This window comes from Photinus pyralis, unplaced genomic scaffold (genome assembly GCF_008802855.1).
Source record: "Photinus pyralis isolate 1611_PpyrPB1 unplaced genomic scaffold, Ppyr1.3 Ppyr1.4_LG7, whole genome shotgun sequence".
NCBI classification, from domain to species: Eukaryota; Metazoa; Arthropoda; class Insecta; order Coleoptera; family Lampyridae; genus Photinus; species Photinus pyralis.
In genome coordinates, this window is record NW_022170738.1 from 18,980,873 (window position 1) to 19,004,443 (window position 23,571).

General features: G+C 36.4%; 3 protein-coding genes across 8 annotated transcripts in view; 1 reads left to right on the forward strand and 2 right to left on the reverse strand.

Annotated features, from left to right (window-relative positions):
* The window catches only part of LOC116175917 (serine/threonine-protein kinase 32B), a 267,380-nt gene that overhangs the window by 112,660 nt on the left and 131,149 nt on the right, over positions 1–23,571 (forward strand). The window lies entirely within an intron of this gene.
* LOC116175919 (venom serine carboxypeptidase-like) overlaps positions 1–23,571 on the reverse strand; it is a 64,786-nt gene that overhangs the window by 24,648 nt on the left and 16,567 nt on the right. The window lies entirely within an intron of this gene.
* On the reverse strand, positions 3,411–13,726 carry LOC116175921 (serine/threonine-protein kinase 32B-like). 5 transcript variants are annotated; one of them, XM_031494304.1, is made up of 7 exons: positions 13,553–13,726; positions 12,629–12,666; positions 5,499–5,660; positions 4,373–4,518; positions 4,195–4,320; positions 4,009–4,137; positions 3,411–3,955 (listed from the first exon to the last, which is right to left on the reverse strand). In XM_031494304.1, the coding sequence occupies exons 1-7, from the start codon at positions 13,693–13,695 to the stop codon at positions 3,500–3,502; spliced, it is 1,200 nt and encodes a 399-aa protein (XP_031350164.1). In that variant the 5' UTR covers positions 13,696–13,726; the 3' UTR covers positions 3,411–3,499. The 5 variants fall into 5 exon arrangements, with proteins under 5 accessions (XP_031350164.1, XP_031350165.1, XP_031350167.1 ...); XM_031494308.1 differs by having other exon boundaries at positions 3,737–3,955; positions 4,005–4,137; XM_031494305.1 differs by lacking the exons at positions 12,629–12,666; positions 13,553–13,726 and adding an exon at positions 7,414–7,590.

Consider the following 23,571-nt stretch of genomic DNA (forward strand, 5'->3'; position numbering starts at 1 on the left):
GTAATAGTCCGGGAGCCAGTTGGCAGTTTTGGCGACCAATTGGAAGAAAGCTGGAAATTTTTTCTGTCGACTATTTAGATGTGCTGATTAATAAAATAAACATCAGCTGGCGCATTTGTGGTGGGGGTAGCCGCAGCAGCCACCCACGCATGTATAATAAAAATAAACTTAAAATCATAGTAAGAAAGATGAATCTTTGTAGGATCGTTTATTAGCCTATGTATAAATGAAAAAAAATAGTCAGCTGACTGCACCGCGGTGGATTATACGTCAGCTGATTGGATAAACATGTAAAAAAAAACGTTAGATAAAATTAAAGTAAGAAAGCTGAATTTTGGTGAAATAACAGTTTACTACATCAGTTTTGAGAAAAAAATACTCCGCTGCAATTTCCATGGTGGGAAAGTCATCAGCTGGTTCACGAAAGATGATATGCGCCAGTATTTTGTGGCGGTCAGCTGATGACTTTTCCACCGCGGAAACTTCAGCGGACTATTTTTTTTATAAAACTGATACAGTAAACTATTGTTGTAACAAATTACAACTTTGTTAATTTGATTCTTGCTTTTTTAGAGCGAGTTTCGTGCTGTATTTATGAAAATTAGCTCGATTCGGCAATTATCGATTGAACACTTTTTATTATTTACTTTTTTTTTATTTGTATGAATACTCAGAAATTCTGTGACATTATATAATAGCACAACAGTTGCTGCTGAGCGTCTCTACACGTTTCAGTGAGGAGGTTATAGTTCAAAGTAATGAAGAAGACGAAGATGTATAAATGTAAATTATCTGTTTATATTTTTTGTAAATTTATTTTAAAACGCATAAAAAAACGCCCCTATAAAAAATCAACTCAATATAAATACATTAAATAATTAATTTCAAAACATTTACTCACCTTTACGTAAGTATCGATTGTTTACTTTGATTGTAGTAAGTTTATATTACTTGACAGAATCCTGCATTCATATATTAAAATAAAGTATTTAAAAAGTAAAAAAAAAGAAATTTCAATCGATATCAAGCTAATTTTCATAAATGCAGCATCCAACTCGCTCTAAAAAAGCAAGAATCAAATTAACAAAGTTATAATTTGTTACAACAATAGTTTACTATATCACTTTTATAAAAAAAATAGTCCGCTGGAGTTTCCGCGGTGGAAAAATCATCAGCTGACGGCCACAAAATACGGGCGCATATCATCTTTCGTGAACCAGCTGATGACTTTCCCACCATGGAAATTGCAGCGGAGTATTTTTTTCTCAAAACTGATGTAGTAAACTATTATTTCGCCAAAATTCAGCTTTCTTACTTTAATTTTATCTAACGTTTTTTTTTACATGTTTATCCAATCAGCTGACGTATAATCCACCGCGGTGCAGTCAGCTGACTATTTTTTTTTTCATTTATACATAGGCTAATAAACGATCCTACAAAGATTCATCTTTCTTACTATGATTTTAAGTTTATTTTTACAGAGACTTGCTATAACTAGACTGCGCTTAACGTATCTAAGGTGTTGTCGACACAGTATGCAACACACAATGCACCGCGGGGCAAAAATCGCAGAGATGATGTGCAATATAATGAAATAAGCTGTTATTTTAGATGTTCCGTTCTTTAATTATTCTCGTGATTAGCTCGAATTAGTGAACAGATAAATTTCTGTTGAGAATAAACCAATAAACTTAGGTTAACTCGTGCGTATCAACATGTACTCTGGAGATAGAATTTTAAATAATATGCAGATTTCCAACGGATAAAAGTTTAAAGGGCCAATGGATCAGAGCCATTCGAAGAGAAAAATTTACTCCCACCATAGTGCATTTGCGGGGAATGAAGCCTATTTTAGACAGGTACCTACGAAGGTGTTAAACAATAACGCAATACCGAGCGTTTTCGACTTTCCCATTCACTTAAAATAACGTAGAATTACTATTATTCGACATCCTTTACCAGATAACGGCAGTACCTATTTGCCTATTAGGTATAGACGTAACTAAATACTTACTGGTACTAAGTATATTTCAGGTTTTGTTACAAGAAAAATAGCTATAAGTCTGTTAAATGTTTTGAGTTGGATCCATCGTTCCTCGAAATGGGGGTTGAAATATATTATGTTATCAAAAATCTCTAAACCTTCCCCATATAGTTATATTATATAGTTAACTATATGGGGAAGGTTTAGAGATTTTTGATAACATAATCTGTTAAATGTTCCATATGTGCAGATGCGATATTCGCATCAGAGAGTCATTCAAAGCTTTTAACTAGAAAAAAATCGTGGAGGATTGTTGCACGTATCAAGCGATGAATTAAAAATTTGCCAAATTGCTGAAAATGTGTTCAGGTTTTTCATTCAATCCACACCACACCGCGTTGTAAACAAAATGGTTATCAGCAGTCTAAGAAAAATAAATAACAGTTACAGCCCATTTGGGTTTTTGGATAGGCATATATTGAATCAAAATCCGCTAAATAATCATATCTTACTACTTACATCTTTAGTTTTAAGAGTATATTTTCCCATGCGTGTTCACCACCAAAATACACATATAAATCGAATTAGGACCAGAGTAAGGCAGTTATATACCAATTTAGTACAAATAAAATACCAATAAATTCGATTAAAACAGTTAACAGTTATATGTTATCTTTTTTTGCTACTAAAATAAAATTTAGAATAAACATATGCTAAAGCAAGCTGCAGAACGTACGTCTGCCCCGCGATGAACAGTTGGTTGCCTATCCTATCTTGACAACAGGCGTTTATAGTAAAATGTACGTTACGCGCGGTCTAGTTATAACAAGTCTCTGGAATTACATCAAAGGTTTACATACTACTAAGATAATTATAGCACGGAGTGTACGCGTCATTTGGGAGATTTTTCTATTGGCCAGTTTGAAAAATTTAGCTCTAATATGGCGACCGGAGCCAACGACCAATCAAAACGAGATACAATGTTGCGGCGAAAGTCTGCATGGGTTTTCGAAATTGTCTGCAAAGAAGCTCACTACATTGGAGAGGTCCTGCATCACCGTCTCCATTAAACGCTGTCAGATAGTGGGAATATTGGCTGTGCCATGCACGGTACGGGACGGGGTTGCTTGCTTTATTATTGGGATCGGGTGTTCATCGACGATAATCCGTGGATGTATAGTTGTCTGTGATTCTTAAATGAATGCATAATCTTTAGGTATTGTCTAGTATAGAATTTTTCCTTACAAATTTTAAATGGAAAGGTTGTTTGGGTGATATTTATTCTAAAGGGATTCGCATTGCCTTTTAATAATGGTAGGTACCTCGAAATCGTCTGAGAAAATTTAAATATAAATTAGCATAGGTAGGTATACCTACCATTTAATTGCTGGAAAAGTGGAAACCGCAGACTTAAGGTTTAAATAAATGACACTAGGAAAAATATTTATTAAGTGATAAAATGGTCCTTTAACATTATACTATACTTATTACCTACATGAGAAAAGTAGAAAATTATCAAGTATCTTTACGATCTACAGGTGATGGGGATCTATCTATAAATTCAAAATTTTGTAATTTATTCTGAATATCACAAACTTTTTCCTTCTGAAAACTTGTAGCGCTTTGATTATCACTGGTTTGGTTTACTAATTGACTAGATTCTTCAATTATAGTATCATCTAAAAATTCCTTGGTTTCTAATATGCAAGGTGTTTTATGGTAAATTTTGACACTTTTTAGAATTGAGGAACAGCTGTCGTCTACACTGCGTGACTTTGGACAGCTACTACAAGTATAGTTGTCTTTGGTTACGGGTGATAGTGGATCGGAAGCTTCCATTGCTAGCTGAAGTTCCTTTTCCCATGCTAATTCCTTGCGTTCTTTTTCGCGCCTAGCCAGCTCCTGGTATCTGTTGTAGATTTTGAACTCGGGTATGATCGTTTGGTGCAGCTCTATGGGACAGTCTGCCTCCTAAAGATCTTTGTTAGTACCTAATCAAACCATGCTACTGAAAATGTACCTACCACTTCCGCCTGGTGCGTTTCCCTTATCGACCTTTGCTTAGCTAATCGCTTTTTCTTTTTATGCAGCGGTTTCGTTTCTATAATCATTTCTTCAAGTTCAAACGTGGGATCACAATTTAAGTGATCTCTCTAAAAAGCAAACGTACGGATTATTACAATTTTGTTGAAATATGCAGTCATATTTACTGGTGGGGCAAAGAAAGGCTGATATTTTCTTTGGAAAACTAATTCCATGTCATATTGGTCTAGGCACTTTATCTGTTTTAATTCTTGAATTGTTGAAACACGCTCCCCAGGTCTGACGCACAGCAGCTAAAACACAATGATTAGTTGTTCTCCTTTCATTTTATGCCAACAAACGAACTTTTGAGAGAAGGTCGATCATTTCGTCTTTCCAAGAAGAAGGGTAATTTACTCCGTTTTGAAATAGTGCCCTCACTTCTTGAATAGACGTGTTTGAGTGTATGTCAAATGGTCGTCGTCCTCGGAGCATTTCGTATGCAACAACACCTAAAAAGTAGTAGTTAAGTAAAAATATAATATAAAATGTTTTACGGCAGCGTTTCTCGAACTTCATTTAAATTCACTCAAGCAATTGCGCCCCCCCCCCCCCCGTTGAATTGGCAAGGGTTAATAAAAAAATTGAGAGACTATACTCGGCAACATTGTGTAGTCCTCTAGCATGGTGTGACGGCGACGATCTCGTTCGAGTAGGTCATTAGCAGTCAGCAGGATGGTGAATAAACGGGCGTTATTTCTGGGCACTGTAAATATGGATATATTTCTAATTGGAGCCCAAGGAAAACTGGAAAATATGATCATGCTTACCTACTTAAAAATGGGCTTCAAGTATTGCAGTTAGTGAAGAATAAGCTGCTAAGTGTTGAGATAGCAGAAAACACAATATATGTAAACTTAAGAGGCCTCTATAAATACTGCATAAGGGATGTGTGAGTAACTTGCGTGCACTTTTCGAAGAAAAATTCGGGCCAGAACCAGAAGGTCCCTTTGGCAACATGCAAATAAGAGGCTTATTAAAGTAGGTTGTGAAAAGATTGAATTTTGTTTTAAAAAGTGTAATTATGGAATAACAAACTGTTTTGGTATGTGTTGAAACAATTCAACATAGAAAGGTGTACTTCAAAGCAAAAGCATTGTAACGGGAGCCCGTTCAGGAATTGACTTTTTTAAAAAGCTCTGTAGGTGGCGTCAATTAATCAGTCGTCGTATTTAGTGTAAAAAGCAATAGGTATAAACAATCTGGGAAGCAACGCATTTTCATTGACGTCATGCGCAAAATAACGACGACGCGACGCGCAGTCTAAGTAAGCAAAAATGGGTACAGCGGTAAGAGCACAGTGGTAAATTTGTCTCAGAGACGTCTTTGGAGTTAGACGCTCATTAGAGCAACCTGCATGTTACTGGTCTGGCGGTAAACCAGTGACAGTGAAACGCTGCCTGACGGTTCTATATCTCTCTGTGTTACCTACCTAATGACCACCAATCTACCGCGTAGGAGTATCCAACACACAAATCCACAGCGCAGTCGAAAACCTCTGGTGCTATGTATGGTTTGGTGCCCGACATGGATGAAGCTAATTGTCCATCCTTAACAAACGTAGCTATATTGAAGTCGGTTATGTGCATGTGTCCTATAAAAATAAACGATTTTACACACTATTACAATAAATTGTATTTTTGGTTTCATTTGATGGTGTACAGGGTGTGCCAAATTTGAGGTTTACCATTGGGATCTCAGAAACACAAGTTTTTTGGTATTTTTCACAAAGCAGCGTTTTTTTTGCGTAAAGGTTCCAAACGGCACGCAGGGGTACTCCTTGTGTTTACAAGTCAGTAATGACAATTGTGAATTGTCCCTTGTGACAAGGGCCTGGTCAGAGAACATTCCTCGACGCATGCGCCGCCAGTGATGACTTTTGATACTACGCGGCAGTCGACTCGACGCACAACGGCCCCACATAGCAAACAGGTTCGATTTTCCAGATCTTGTTTTCTTTTAATTACGAAATTTCTTTATTCTTTTTCCTCACGCCACTGCTCAGAATTTTCTGATGTGACAGCCTCTTTCACAGTTGGGGGAAAATAAATTTCATAACCATGAGGATACTTTGGTGACCTGGTCGAACGATTAACTATCTTTTTCTTCATTTAGCTATTTACTTATATTCTAATTTTCTAACGCTACTTAGGGCCAGTTGCACAAAGGCACCTCACTTGGAATTAACCAGTGGATTAAGGTCTACGATTGGTTGATATTTGACGTTCTGTCAAATTTCAACTAATCAAATGTCTTAATCCATTGCGTTAATCTAAACGAGGTTTAAACTGCTTTTGTGCAACCGGCCCTTAGTGTAGGCAACTAAAAATGCTTGTTTATGGTTACCAGGAGGATATTAGCAAGACAATTTGGTTAATACGTCTATGATCAAACACATTACATGGGTTTCCAATTCGTGATTTAGTAGTCACTAGATATAGAAGTGACTTTAGTGATTCAGATTACGCGTTGTGAGCAATACCCTGTATATCTATTATCTATTCTGTGTTTGAATGTTGTGTGATTGCCCATTGGGAGAGTTAGAACCATTATATATATGGTTAGAACCTTTAACAACAATAACGAAAATGTTGAAATCTGGTGTTGAATTAGTTCCTAAAGACTTTCTTTGTACCATATGTAAGCAATACCTATCAACTGCTCCAATTTATCTTCTTGAAGACGGCAGAGATATATGCAACAGCTGCTCGCAAGGGAACTGCCTTAAACCCTATCGAAACGCTACTTTAGAAAAGATATTGGCGAATGTGCATTTTCCATGCAAGAATAGCGGTGACGGTTGTACTGTAACATATAAATTCAACAAAGAAGAGCACATCAACAAGTGTAACTATAATCCTGTTCCTTGTCCATTGCATAACAAATTTAAATGTCAGTGGAATGGTAAATTTAAAGAAATGCGTGAACACCTTACCCAAGAGCACCGTTTGTCAATTTTAAAAAGTGCTACCTTTGACATTCATGTGGATCAAGATGCAGAAGATGCTTTTATGGTGTTAAATGGCGAGTGCTTCTTCCTGGTTAATTACATGTATGATTCGGCAATTGGTACCTTTAAGTATATCATTGTCACATTTGATCTAGAACTAAACTCAAAAATCAAACTAGAGAACAGTTCCAATCGAGACAATGTTTTACAGTTAACAGGCCATGAGTGCGTTTCTTTAAATAGTTGCTTATTAATTGATTATGCGTTCCAAAGGAAATTGTTAACTTACATGAGATAAGGCGGTTGCTAAACAATTCTACATCTTTGTCAATATCTTTAACTGTAGAAATGCAAAGTGACAACAACGACACTAATCTGATACAGTCTAAAATTTTACCATTTCTTAAATGTTCTTGCGACAAAAGTTTAAAGTTGCCCATTTTTGAATTAGATGACCAATTCATCTGCCATACTTGTTATTTATCGTCTAATAGACAAAGTGATTGCCAATTGGTATCATTTAACTCTAATATTGCACGTTTGCTGGCCGAAGAAAATTATCTGTGCGAGTACACCACAGAGTTGTATATAAGTAAATATACAACTCTGTGGAGTACACACACTGTGGTAAAGTAGTTAAGGGTGACTCTATACTTCATCATGAATTTCACTGTATATTTAATACCTGTACTTGTAAATTTTGCAACCTCATCCGTAAGAAAAAAACGTATTTACATGGTAAAGTGAAAGAACATTACGAGAGTGTGCATAAGGGGTGCTATTTTTCAGATGTAATAAGTGTAAGTCTTAAGAAAAGTAATAACACTCGGGTCTGGCGCTATACAATTGTTGAAGATGAAGTTGTTATTACCTTGTTTGAATTTATTGACAACGATTCCATTTTATTTAAGCTACACATGGATTGTATACTAATCAAAGATTGCCTAATCACTCTAGAAGTGCAATGTTCGGATGAAAACTGTACTGTGGCAGCATTAAAATTTCAGTATCGTCTAATTTCCCGGCAGATTAAACTGAATTTGCCTCCTTGTTTTCGGGATAGTTGTACAGTAAAGTGCTATGTAACATATTGTTCCTAAGAGATTCCATTAAGTAAATTAAGCATCTCTTAATAATACCGTTTTGTATTTTTCATACCAATAAAAGCATTATAAATAAATGATTATGTCACTTAAAAAATGGTGTGTGTGGTGACGCGCCGCATGCACATCCGACAGCAAACTAAAACGTGCTGCACTCTGATTGGTCAAAACAGCCAACCCATGAAAGCGAGGATGAAAGTAAAGCGTCCCTGGTCGCAAAGGTTTAAAAGCAGAGCTCTGAACTCTGCAAACGCTATTCCTGCTTCGACGGCGCTTCAAAAAATAACCAGCTCACCGCCTGCAGAACCAGTTCGCTTTGCCAACTCGACGTCGCGCCACGCTCCACCAGCCAAAAGACCCGCATCCGCACTCAGTCACTCCTACGACAGCGCTCGCCGCGTGCACTTCGGCAGTGACTATACACACTAATGGCCGTTTGCACCGACGAATTTAAGCCGAGCTTAGCTTAAGCGTAGCTTAAAATCCATGGCCACGATTATTGAGACAATGGTTGGCATGGATTTTAAGGGACGCTTAAGCTAAGCTCCGCTTAAATTTGTCGGTGCAAACGGCCATTAATCAATGTTGTAAAACCGTACTTTCAGTACGCGAACATAGTCCAGTTTACGCTTGCATAATAAAATAGAACGAGAACCACGTTCGCGGTTTCAGCCAGCTAACATCGATATGGAAGCCGTTTCCAAGATGCTGAATGCAGCAAACATTCGTAGCCGCGTAGCAGTGAAATCGCCACCGTTTTGGAATAACGACCCCAACCTGTGGTTCCACCAACTCGAGGGGTAGTTCAACATTTTCAATATCGCCAATGATACGACGTCATATAACCACAGAGTTGTATATATAGTAAATAGAGAAACAGTGTTGTTGTGGATAATTGACCCCAATTAAATCTTGCGCAGGCCGTAGGCGAGTGTGCGCACTAACCAGATGGAGACATAGTGACGAATCAACAACGTAGCTGCGAGCAAAGTAAATCAGCTGATTCGCTTTTCACGCACCACGCATGTGTCATAACGGCCGGGCCGTTGCAACTCTATAAGTAATGTGGCCACTGTAGTTAGAGTTATTTTTCCACGTGCAGGTCCTATGTAGGTACTGATCCTCTATTTACTATATACAACTCTGATGTGCATACCTATAACATAGCGGTTGCAGCCATCGACACCAAAATCCTTCAGGTATCAAATACCGAGTGGCTAGTACGGAAAATAACGATAATCGAATCAAAAACAACAAGAGGCTTGAAGAATGTGTGAAAGAAAGCAATAGTTGAAACTACTGCTGAAGAAAAGAAAAGACATCGGGCAGTTGACAGAGGTTAAACGAAAGCGCGATAAACAGAATGAAAGGGATATATCGGGGGTAAATACACAAAAGCTTGATTTTAAATCGGATAATTTTAATTTTACACGGAAAAAACTAGAGATCCAGAGTTTTTTCCAGGAAGCAACAAAATTTAAGTGAATTAAAAATAAAATTATCCTGATTTAAAACCAAGATCGAGTGTATTTTAGGGAGATTAATAAAAGACAGTAAATTTCACAACCACTTTATACATAAGTGTTAGAGCGGAGGCTGAGATGTACCCCCCCCCCCCCCCGTGGGAATTTTTGAGCACATACATTTTTTTGTTTGTATTGACATGTATTTTGAGGTTTTAGGTGTTTGCCACATGCGAATTACAACATATCCCGGAAAAACACGAAAAAATCATGAAAACTACCAAATATTAAATGTAGGATGGGACCTCAAATCTCCGCCAAACTTTCGCACTCACTTAATCTTAACGTCGTTTTTAACGAAAAACAAAAATAATAAATTTGGGATCATAATTTCTTCGAAAATTAGCTTTTTCATATCGATTTTGATTTAACGCACTTACGACCGTACCGTGGGGATGGTAAGCATATAGATCAGACCCGTCTCTAAAGTAATCGTTTAGTAACAAAAAGTACCAAGATTTCACCGCCAAGTGCCCATTTTGCGCCCATTTCTACTAGCATTTTAATTTTCCCTTTGGCGCCCTCTCTCGTAGACCCTTTTGAATTTTTGCGGGCGGTGAAAGTGTCGTACGATGCATCCTTTCTCTTTCGATCGCCGTATCAACCGTTTGCATACCTCGAATATTGGCGAAATTATTAATTTTTTTGTAAAACTTTGAAAAATTCGACAAACGAAGCGCTCCCCCTATCGCCGGAACCGTAATGTTTTATGAGATTTTGTTTCCATTTTTGCAATCCTCGTGCCCAAATGTATAAGATGACATCGAAAAAGCGAACGATTTTTGACAATTTTTTTTCGATTTTAATCGAAGGAAGGGTATAGTATGGAAATTTTCTCGTTTTGAATTTTTTCGATTTCGACGAAACCTTCTGTAACGTGTTCTTTGCGATAAATTGCAACGCCCGACATGTCGGTAGATCGAATCGGCAACGTTTTAGAATTTTTGAGGGGTGCATTCTTACTTCTTGGGAATATTACCTATATAATAGTTACTTTTTTGAAAATTTTGAATGTATAGTACCGTGACACATTGCTCGGTTTCGCCTCGCACATTGAAACACCTATCCTTACATCATTAGGAGCATCACCGACATTTACAGACACGGCCTGGAGGAATTCGTCTGTTGCTTGTACAGTAATAAGGAATACACAGATATAAACAAACTACGGTTTGATTTGTTTTCACAAAAGTATTCTCCCACAACTGCATTTTCTCTGCCCAATAATAAAGGTGTAGATTTAAGTCTACTTCCCCCATGCAAAACGTCATTAGAAAACCACATAAAACGTGTCAACTACCAATGTTACGTATGGAATAACGCACATGTAGCTAAACCCTCCACACCACCCCCAGTAGGACATGGGTGGATGTTGGAGAATGGTGAGCTTAAGTTTGATTGGATTAAAGGAGATCCGTTGCCTACTACCGAACTGCTTGACGTTCCAGAAAGCTTTGAAATGGATAAGATGAAGATGAACCAGAAGTACTAAACTTAGACGACTTAATACACGAGGATGAAGAAAATGACAGTTCATTACAAATGATACTATAAAATCATATGTTGTTAGTTGAGATTTTTTAAAAAAACAATTTCATTTTCATGGAACTGATGAAATAAGGTCATAAAAAAATATGGTAATTAAATGTACTTACCCTTTTGTAGTTTAAAATTAAACAAAATAAAAAATTCATTTCTTTTTTACATTTTTCAGTATTTCTTAATTTCCCCGAATATGCTGTAATTTAAAAAGGGCTAACAATTGAATTGATGAATTGAATTAATCTGGTAGGTAACACCAACAAAAAAAGTATAAGTCATAAATTCCCACAGGAGGGGGGGGGGGGGGGGGGGTTTCATATTGGTGGCTCGTGGTCTATATCTTATGCATTCCTACGCGCATTTTTATCGCTGATAAAAAGCTACGTAGTGTTTAATCGCTGATAAAAAGTGACCTAGCTTTTAATCACTGAAAAAATCATCTGATTGGTTAGAATTTGAAACAAGCTGATTGGGCGTATAGGAGTGTATTAATCCATGTTATTATCTATACTCAAAATGGGGTGATATTGAATTGTAGATAATAGTACATTATAAATCAAGGTAGAGAAGTCCAGTATTATTGCCTGAGCACCAAGATTACACCACGAGGCGCTTGCTTGTTACTTATGAACCGAATTGCATGGAATTCAATATGCGCACAGATTTACCAAGTATAATACGCAATGCCAAAAGTTGACTATAATCAATTCAACATTCACAGTGCCCTTTTCGCATTTCGACCATTTATTAGCCGTATTGCAAACCTTTTTATTTATGAAATTTGATAGAGGGGGAACTTGGAATAAAGGCAAACATAACGCCAGTTTATTTGGTTTTGCGCATGAGCAGTGCGAACTTTCTTATTTATGAAAGCATTTAAATGCTGCAATGATAGGTAGGTACATATGCACATGGAATAATTGCAAATCTATACTCAGGTTCAAAATTAGGTTTTTCGCATATATGCAATATACGAGTACATACCCAGGAACTCGTTTGCTATATTTGTTTACACATTTATTAGTAAAAAATGTTGTATTTTCGATTAGTTTCCAGTAAAACTTCTGACTTGATAAAGTGGATTACATCATTTAAACTGTGAAGCTAAAATTACTATTGAAATTATCGGAAATTATTTTATATAAGTATGAGGAAAAATTATTTTGTTTAAATCATTGATAAATGGAGACATTTCCGGTTATTGTTGTTGTTTTGTCTGCCTACTGCCTACTTATCTATCTATAAGTTTTCCTTGAAATACCAAAATTTTCTTAACCTCTCACAGCCTTTATTTTTCATATGTAGGTATTTCTCTTAGCTCATTATCATCTGTACAAAACTGAATAGGGGAATTTGTAAACGGCTCAAGAAAATGTAACTAAGATCATCTTTAAAATGATGGATCAAAATTTCTTTTCTACATCTATTTAAGACCTCAACTCACCTTCCTCGTCAAGGAGAATGTTGTCCGGCTTTATATCTCTGAAAAATAAACATACCTAAGTTAATAACACTTTAAATGTGGAAGTAAGCTACCTATAGCTGTTTGATTTTAGAGTTATAACGACAACTATACCTACCATAGCAAACGTAACGATGGCAATAAATAATGAATCAATATTTACAACGTTGATGAAATATTTCATTAGCGAAGGAATTCGGCGACATTTCGGAATTTCATGACTGTGCCTAATATCCTTTGTTAAACCCATTTTTTTGTGCTCAAGCAATTATTGATTATATTTATTTAGTGTAAATATGTTTTCTATTTCAGTGTATAATTTAGGTAACTCATTTTATTACCTACTTTAAATGTATGGAATTTTTCCTCTTCTCTTCCTTTTCCTTTTTGCCATATAGATTATTGCATGATATTTTAATTTGGTTGCATTTCTGCATTAGGTAACAACTAAGAAAATACAGCGTGAGTGCTGTTATGACCCTCGGCGAAAATTTGTTGATATTGAGCTTTTGTATAGTAAAAGATTCGAATAAAATAAAAGATTAGTCATCGGCGATAAAAATTCTTTCCGGAAAATATGACCTATTTGTTGGAGAACATTCCAGAATATTCGGGAGCGTTCGAGAACTTCCGAGAGAGATATGCGTTTGCTATATTAGTCGAATTGTGCTTCAGGGAGTTTCCAGAGAATCCGGTTTTCGAGTTACTATCCGTGTACAGCCTCGAACGAGGCCGGCAGTCGACGCCATTTTGAGTTGCGTAATATCCTTCAACCATATTGAGACCATCTTAACTCCAAGTGAAAGCAACCGGTTATATACGAATATACCGGCGAATAAACGAACGTAAACGCGTGGTTTTAACCAAAACATAATGCCTTCTTGAGGAATAGATCCACATACCTACCTATGAATGATGTGCTTGGATTGTAAGTAATCAAGTGCAAGTGCCAATTCGCAGATCGCGAGTTTCACAGCTTCATCATTAAAATAGACTTCTTGCTGTATGTGGTATCGTAGATCACCTCCTAAGAGCAAGTCCGAAACCATAAACAAATCCTCTTCATCTGCAAAAGAAACTATAATTAATATTCACTTTTAGTGAAGTAATTTTGTAACTTGGGCAGAAATGTCCGTTGTAATGTAATGATATTTACGATAGTGGTTAAAGTTCGGAAGTTTATACAGCAATTGTAAAATAATTTAAAAAATTTAACTTGAGGTTTTTTTATAGGGATATAAAAGGTTCGAAGGTAGGTAAATGCGGAATGGTAGATTTGACGAGAATAATGGAAGTGCGATTAAAAAGATTGACCGGAAGAATTTTGCTTTCTACGTATAAACGCCGTGATCTCTCCCTAATTTAATTGCTTTCAAAGCAGTGCGTTCAAAATTGGCTTGCTTTTGATACATCACAGTTACATTCAGCGTATAGGTGTATAAAAGGTCTTAAAGACTCACACACCATTCAGATTTTAATGAGACTTACCGTTGTGTAGAATTAATTACACTGCTGCCATTATTAGTTTTAATTAAATTTACGGTGTTGGTATACCTACCATATTATTTTTTGCACAAAGAGTTGCAGGTAATCCAAACTAATAGGTGTACAAAATGAGATCTTATTTGATATCTGTTGTTATTTGCATTTAGAATTTATTAAATAAGAAGTGTCTGAGACCGATTTAGAGTATATAAAAGTATAGAGACTATTTAATATTTGGCGATTGATTGGAAAGTACGGCGCGTCTTCATGACGAAATTGGGTGATAGCTTTGAATATAAAATCAATAATCAATCAATAATATTCAAAGGTGATAGGTACTTAAATATGTATGTGCCTGGTTGTTGAATAAAGGAAGAAACAAGTAAGTCGTTTGTGAATATGAAAGCGAGGGGGTTCTGCAAATATGAGCGTGTAGAAGAAGAAAATGATGACAATAGAGCACAATCACGGCAAAGATGTAAGAAAACTTCTGTAGCCAATTTAGATTTAAATTTTATTGCATGTCGTTAGACCACTAACAATTGCACATTAGATAGTTGCTGTACATCTTTGAATAAAAATTTTATCACAAATTTATAAAAAATTCAGCAATAGGGTCTTCCTGCAAAAAAATATTGTAACTTTTTTGTGTCTTACTGTAAAGTTTATAACCTGTAATTAAACATCTCATATACAAAACTTTTTTCCCTAATTGCAGCATGTCAATAAACAACATATACCTAATATCGTAAAACTTTCAAATTTTGTCATGCAACCGACGACATGCCGATATTGGCCGAGCGTCGCATACGTCACTACGCGGGTTGCCGATCGGGAGTTATATTAGTGCATGACACTGATAGGAGTTCGATTCGACTTATTATGGCAATCTGCCATAAACCGAGTTCTGACTGGTTCGTAAAGGGGCAGTTAGATAGTCTGTCAAAGGTTGAAGTGTTAATGGTCGCCGCCTTTTTCTCGAAAAGTGAGTTTTTCCATGCCACTCGTTTGAGTGGAGTCAAAGCCCAGAAGCAAATCTGTTATGGTTCATAGGAAGTATAACATCCAGTTTTGTGTGTATAGTGTAGGTACCTAATAAAGTATGCACCTTACAGATGTCAACGAGAAAATTAGGGTGTTGGATATGTGGAAGTGAAAATAGAGAAAAATGTGTGCTGTAAGGGCACAGATATGCCCAGAACAGAGTTCGAAGTAAATCATATTCTGAATTACAATTACAATATTATATATCTATGGATTTTCGTCGATAACTGACTGAAAGTAAATTGACATTATGCACTTTAATTAATTAGAATCGTCTTCACAACAACACAAATGGGATTTCAAATTCGCGGTATCACGTCGAACTTTTTTCGTATATTTCCTGTTGGGACGTTTATATACAATTTATTAGGTTCGCGATGACTTCTGCTATCACACCCAGGCACAAATGCAATAATTATTCGACGCTTTTTTCCGTCAAAACGACGTTTTCTTTCTCTGAATCGATTGTAAGCGTCTGTAATGCTACGGCTGAGCGTCAACGCGCGTAGTGACGTCACAGCAACGTGGCGGTCATTCGAAACTTTTCAAACGCCGTTCATTTTAAAATCGTGTTTGCTAATCACAACGATTTCTCTTGACAAAAAAATGAGTACCACTAATTTTTTTAATGTGCTTGGAGTTCATTTTCAAGGTTTTTGAAAAAACGCGGAAAACCCCATTCTACACCGTTACCATGCATTTATGAATATACATATTTGGTCAAGGTCAAGAATTATAGAACTCGCTGTTTTACTGGGATTGTAAAAAATGTTGCTTGTGGTATGGACACTTGTGGCAAATGGTGAGTTTCGTCGAATTTGAGCCAAACTCACCTTCTGTTCAATCGGACATTACATGCAGACATCTTGTCATCAAATAAGTAACTGAACTAGAAACATCCCCTAGGTGCATAGGGACAGGCCGTGAAAAATTTGAGCTGCGCCTACGTAAATAATTATATAGGCAACCAATCGTGCAATTCACCACGTTTCACCAGGCATAAGCTACCAGTTGCATTTATGCAAATGACGTCATCTTCCTACAATAAAACCAGATTCCAGACACTTTGTATATATTCAATTGTTGAGAGAGCCGGAGGCGAGTTCGACATAAATCTAGCAAAACATCGGGAATCTTACACCCGTAATGTGAACATAAAGAGAGTGTCCACGAGGGTCTTGGATCGGTAAGTAGAAGAAAGGATCTTAAAAACCGCTTGATTGCTATTGGCGTTCGACACAAAATTACTGAGGTTCGTATTAAGATCAGAGCAATCGGTTTGTATATAAAATAATTGAGGTAATTGTCAAGTTGTAATTTCAAGTAAAATAAAATATTCTTCCTTCGTATTCAATTTTATAGATTCTCATTGAAATTTGGATCAAATAGGTACAATAGTTCGTTGAATGTGTGCCGAAAAATTAAAAACCTTTCTTTAAACTAAACTTATTCACACGCGACATTTAACAATAATAATAATAGTAATAAAATCACGTCCGCTCAACAGCCAGGTACGTAGCTAGGATGAATTTTATGGGTTGGCAATTAGGATGGGCCAAACAAATTTTTGCGGGTACCCCCAATTTATTGTATGCAAATTTAAACATTTGCATGAAAACGAGGAGAAGTCGCTCGTTTTTTAAAATCGTGTACACTGATCAATACCAAATAACACACGTGTAACACACTAATTCCAGGTTGAATTCCACTAAATCTAGAGCAGGCGCATTATACTTTGTTATTTCCACTGATGGTTTGGCCTTTTGTTGATGTGTAAACAATTTTCCATATTCTAATTTCTAAACTGCATACCAGTAAACAGGCGAAATATGGTATGTAAAATCCTTTGATTTTGAAAATGGAGCTTAATTTGGATTGGATTTTTGGAATTTTTTTAGAAACTAGTCATTTCGGAGATTATTTTGGGGTGCGCTTTGTTGCAGATTTGAGTGAGCAGGGAAGTTGCAATATATGCTTGGTAATTTCAAAATTTGAGTAAATTGAGGGTGGCGGGAAGCTATTTTAAAGAAATTATATTTTGGTTCTGTGTGTTAAACTCTATAGAGTATTGTTCTCAAAATGGTTTTAATGGATTAGATGGATTAGATAACGACTTTTGACCAAAAAGGTTTCTTGTTCGAATCCAGGTTCAAGGTTTGAAAATTTGTAAAGCCAGGTTGGTTAAGCAACCATGCTCACTTAAAAACAACACAAAGATAAATTAAATAAATAATTTCGGGAAGCAGTGCACTCAAGCCTTCGGTGCACTCAAATTCAAACTAGGTTTTTTTGCTACGGGTTAAACCCTATCGTGTAGTTCCGCGAAATCATTATAGGTAAATATAGAATTTCCATACGCAGACTGGGCAGAGGCGGCGCAAGGTATTTAGGGTAGTTATGTGCCTCATAAGACACATTTGCTGTATGCACTCGATGTATTTAAGAACAAAATTGGGAAACATTTTTTGCGTACAGTTTTTCAATTGAATCGACTTGTTAATGTTCCAGTCCTTCCTGCATCATTGTAAGAAATCTGGAAAATAGTAGCATTACATTTTTGCTGGTCAAGTGTAACATGTGAAACACGCCAGTCGTTTTTTTTGTAGTGCAGTAATAAAGTTTGTAATTTACGATCCACCGCTCTCGTAAGAATATCTAAAGTTCACCGTTAGGGGAAAAAAGAATTGCCACTCCTGGGAACAAGTAAGTAATGAGAGTCTTAAGGCGCCTCACAAGGGAACCGTAAATTTATCCGAAGAAAGGAGTAGAGTGTAACGCCATAATCGTGATTTATTTCTGTGCGCCGACATTTTGATTACACTTATTCAAATTTACTAATCATTACATAATCCCTTTAATTAAGTTAGGTGGTCTCATTAATTGAAGATAAAGTAGTTTTAACACCGCGCATTAACGAAATAATATTCCACTTCAAAATCGCCTACGTGCATTGTTACATTTACCTACGTATGAACCTCCATAATCCTCGGTATTAAGATTATACGTTGCTCGTTCGTTTAAAATAAGTGGATTATATAAACTGTAACAGGGAGGGAACATAACATTGTGAATAATGTTACCTAGTAGGTACTAATGTCTGCGTTGAGACCACAACATAATGAACATTTGTGTAAATATCTCTCAAGCTTTAAATCCATGGGGAGAGTGTACGGAAGATATATAGAGTTAGCGAAAGACGGTATAACCCCATGAATCAGTTTTTTAAAACAAAAACTAAGGGACCGTTCCCTTTCATGAAATCTAATCTTGCAAGAGTTAACACAACTAGGACAGGACCTATTTCAAAAATACGTACATATGTATACTTATTGTGCTGGGTTTTCAGTCAATTAAATATTTTTAGCGCATTTTCCAACTCATGTTATGAATTAAATCGAAAGAGTATTGTTTTGGAGCGAAAATTGCAACGACCAAGCTTACCCGAAGGTTCTTTCAAGTTAGTCAACCACAATAAAGACCAATGGTCTGTAATTACTCTCAATTACTCGCAATATAGAGACCTCAACAAATAGCAGATTAGTTTTTCCTCTTCCCCCGGATAATCCTGACTCAAGACGTCCCCTATTCCAAAAGAACTTCCATCCGTGTGGATAACGAATTGTTTGGTGTGGTGTGGACTGGACAATATTGGAGCTGACACCAAACAGTTTTTGATCTGTTGTACGGCATTCTCCTGACCTCCATTTAAAATTTGAGGACTTCTTCAATGGCTCAGTGGGCGGCTGGATGAACGTCGAGAAGTTTGGAATGAACCTTCTGCATCACGAGACCGTTTCAATCAAAGCCCAAACTTCGGCAACTTTCGTCTAGAATCGCAGTGATTTCGTCAGGGTCAACTTGGAGTCCAGATTCAACATAGCCAAGGTACTTTAATTCGCTGCCGCAGAACTGACATGTCTCCTTATTTAACTTTACTTTTGCGCCTCGCAAACGTTCACATACGTTGCCCAAATCCTGAATGTGTTGCACAAAGGGGGCCGCAATAATTATAATGTCATCTAGATATTTGAAACAATAGGGCTCCAAATCTACCCCCACAACACTATCTATTAACATTTGCCAGTTAGATGGTGCGGTAACTCTTTTGAATTGAAACAACTCACGCGACGGTATCGTGAATGCAGTTAACAGACGAGATTGCTCATCAAGGGCAATTTGCCAGTATGCCGACAGATAACGAGCATCTCTGACTCTGTCTAAAATACTAGAAATGTTAGGTATGGGATAGACAAAATAATCCTCGACGACCCTAGCCAGTTTAAGATTCAAGAGATGATAGCTGGCTCCCTTCTCCCATCCCCCTTGGTCGTTTCCCGACACTTCCCACAGTCAAGACCAGTGACTTCAGGTGTACCACAACTAAAGCAGTGGTCTCTTAAAGGCCTATCGCAGTTCCGAGCAATATGTCCCTTGTTTAAACAGTTCCAACAATTCACCCTACTCCCAGAGTTACTTTTTCACATGCAGCCTCAGACATTCCTCCTCTAGTTCATGCAAGGATCTCACCGATGGTAATTACTAAAACGTCTCCGTGAGTTTTTCCATCTAAGTACTACTTCATTGGCCTGAAATGTAAGTGTCACTTGTACTTTATAGTAATTGCCACCTATGCATGTCTCAAGCTACTGTTTACTAAAACTTTAGAGACATATGTTGATCTTGCGTACAATTGTCACATTGTCTAAATGATTTATTCATATAACTTGTTCACTGTTCTGTGTTAACACAAATCATGTTCCTGAACTCCGTTAAACTTTAATTTATTACCACCTTAGAACAGTCCTTGTTACCTGATAATGAAACTTTCTGGCATAAGGTTTAATTAAGCACTCCCTTGCAACAGTAACAAATCCCATACTTTCATTGGCAGGCGCATCGGCGTTGAGTTATTCGACAACAGCATTTTCTTTCTGTTTCAATTTACAGTCGAGAAATACAAACGTGGGTATTGATTTCTTGAGGAATCGGCGGGAGAGATAAAACTGTCTAAACTTAAATGACTTTAAGACAAATGCGTAGGTATATTTTATCCTCCAGGAGTGGACCTACACTCGTAGAAAGTTTAATTTCCTAAATTATTAAGGACGGATCGAAGCTGCTGTATCCCGTTTGGTACTCGGAAGTTGTTCAAGTTTAACAATAACATTGGGAATATAGCGCACGTAAAACTTTTGAGATATTAATTTAACGTAGAGCGGCAGAGCAAACCAAAGTTGATAGATCGATTTTTCTTGGATGCTTAGTTATCCACATTTATTGTTTTTTTATCCTCATTAAAAAGTTTTTACCATCTAGACGTCATTCCAGGAAACCTGTAATAAGATCCATTAAAAAAGGTTCATTCTGAATTATCATTGTTATTCCTGTTGGATATTTTCTTAACTTTTCTTACATCCCAAAGTATTAGAGGCCAGTCTGTACTTTCAAACAGAATAACAATATGTAGGTATCTTTTTACGAATGCACATCAGAAAGAGACACGTACGTTTTATTCCGTACTCAAGCTTTTAAGTGAATGTATGTACCTACTTCCGTAAAGTGTGGCACTTTTGTTGTAGTAGTTTACGTACCGTGAATGTCAGGATAGAGACATCTGTAAATGGCACCTTAACATTGCATAGTACGTGCATCAACGTTTTATTTGAGCCGAATATATTGCTGTTACCTGGTTGTCCTGTATGACCCACACAGAACGACAAAGTGTTGACATGTCGACGCAAGATATCAGGGCTATTACTTTTCAAAATTAAAGCGATTCGTTACTGACAATGACCTCAAAAGGCCAAAATAACTAAATTTTAAATCAAAATTTTTATTTTAGAAATATCCACTCGGCTTGTCCAAACTAACAAAAGACTCAAAATTTACTGGGTCAAAAAACACACTTGATAAAATTAAATAAAAACAATTACTTACAAACATTTTAAATCTATAATTTTTCCCAACATTACTTAAATTGAATCTACCCAAAAGGAATAGTGTGTTTATATAAATAGACGAGATGTGCAGTAGGTTGTATCTACATTCCTTTGTTTGTTAACACCTTCCCTTTCGTTACTGGGCGCAAATTGAAATATTTTAAATTTTTTGGGATCTAGATTTTACTACAAGATGTCTCCAAAACTTTGAAGGTGGTTTTTGAAAATATAACTCCATTTACCTAGACTCTAGAGCGACTATACAGAGTGCAAAAAGGAATCTGGTGGCTTGACTTAGGTTTTTTTCATTTGATTGATCATTTGAATGTGGTCGCAGAAGTTAGGATTCAAATTGTCTTTATCAGTGGAGGAGTAAATATTTTTATAAAAGGGGTTTCAGAATTTTTTAATTTACTGGAAGTAACGGTTGATATTCCTGAAACACTTTTTGTAGGTAGGGGTATACCAAGGTAGGTTTTTTTTTTGTAAATTATGTATATATGGAACTACGCTACGAACTACGGTCAGGTTTTAAGAAGCCTTTAAGCAAATTAATTCAAGAAACAGAAAATACACCAGAAATTACAGGAGTTCAAACTAAGAACTGAGAATGATGGAAACGTTGCTTAAAGATTAGAGAAAGGAACAAAAAGAGTGCAAAGCAAAACTGAAGGAGGGGATGAAAGAAAACCAGTAAAAAAGCCAAAAAGGCCATCAGAAAATAGAAAAAACTAGAAGAGAAATGAGAGGATTGCTGAAAGATGTGCGCCAAGATCTCACGGCAACCCAGGGTTATTTAGGGTTCACAAGATGAATCAGTTACAGTCGCCAATACGAGAAACTCAATTAGTAAGGTCACTTTCTCAGGGAAGGAATTTCAATAGGATAGGGAATAATAGTCACTATATCCCAGTTCACAAAGATTTTATAAAGAAATTCTTAGTCAAATCTTCGAGGTAAACCTACGTAACGTAAGCGCGGAAATGTATAGATCGCCTATGACATGAAATCCGGAGAATATTGTGTACGTCATTTTTTGAGATCGTGTAAAATTTCATTGTTAATTAAAAGTTCGAACCGAAAGCCGTATAACTGCTGTATCTAAAAGAATCGTTAGCCACGCAATCGAAAATTGAAACACCATTTTTCGACGAATTTATTGTGGTGAGCACCTTATCCATTCACCGTGAGCTGCCTTTTCGAACAAAATCAATAATAAGAGGCGTTTTTATGCAACAAGGAAACTTCGTAGTGTTGTGAAAACTAACGGACGGCGGATTTTTTTCCAAGTGTTAATATTGCGGGGTGTTACTTCGTAAAGCATAATTATTGGATCCGCGCGCTCTCATTTAAATAAATTTTTACCACGAAAGCGTTGTGGTCCAAGGTGCAAAAGGTTTCATTGCGTTATATTTGGAATGGCTACTTACGTTAAAAAACCAGTTTATCAATCAAAACTGTGCACCTCTCTTGTGTATACGGGGTGTTATTAGATTTACGGGATTTATGGGTAGTCCGATGTTTCCCGGGAAATTCGTCAACTATGTTTTTTTCAACTAACCAAATTGTTACCTGACCATGTAAAATGTCCGATTGTATTGTAGGTGGAAGAGGCGGGCAACATACACATCAGTTGGGTCTTCTCTTAAATTCAGTTAAATAAACTCTAAAGTTATTAAATACACCTGCATAAAATCCTGATAAGTTAAATTAAATATAGTATTCCCTAAATCCACCTTAAGCGTAGCAGGTGTAAGTATCCTAGCATTGCACGCTACAAGATAATTTATAGCCGCCATATGAAAGTGCGTTCGCGTATTTATAACCAAATCTAGCAATTTTTTTGCTTAAAAACTAATTAATTGAAAATGTCATTAGTCGCATAAACCACATTAATATTTGGATTATATTGATCAATCCACTATTGTAGTATAATAATTGGACTAGGGAAATGGCAAACGACAGTTTTAATTAAAACTTTTCAATGTAGAATCCGTTTACTGTTTGTTATAAAACAAATCAAATTGAATTGACTATTACGTAAACACAGCATTTTGATGTAACATTAATTGGAGAAATTTGAATAGGCAATTAACATAATACATTGCTCATTTATGTTCCAGAATATATGTTGTTGTGAGACCTAACCTACACTTCTGGGAATCCCACGATTTCCCTCTAACTAGCTCAGTTTTAATTAAAATGAAAACAAAATTTTTATCCGCATCTCAAGGTCCAGCTGGATTCTGGCACCCTACAGCATTCCAACAATGACATAAATAGGTGGCTTAACCAAATCCTTAAATTCCAATATGAAACTTTACCCCCAGATTTAATCAACTTGAATCAAAGTAAGAGACGCCGACAATTACCTCTCCTTGACTCTAAATAACAAAACCTGGATTGCAATAACTGGTTTAATTTCAAACAAAAAAATTGCGTAAATTTCTGTTTTAC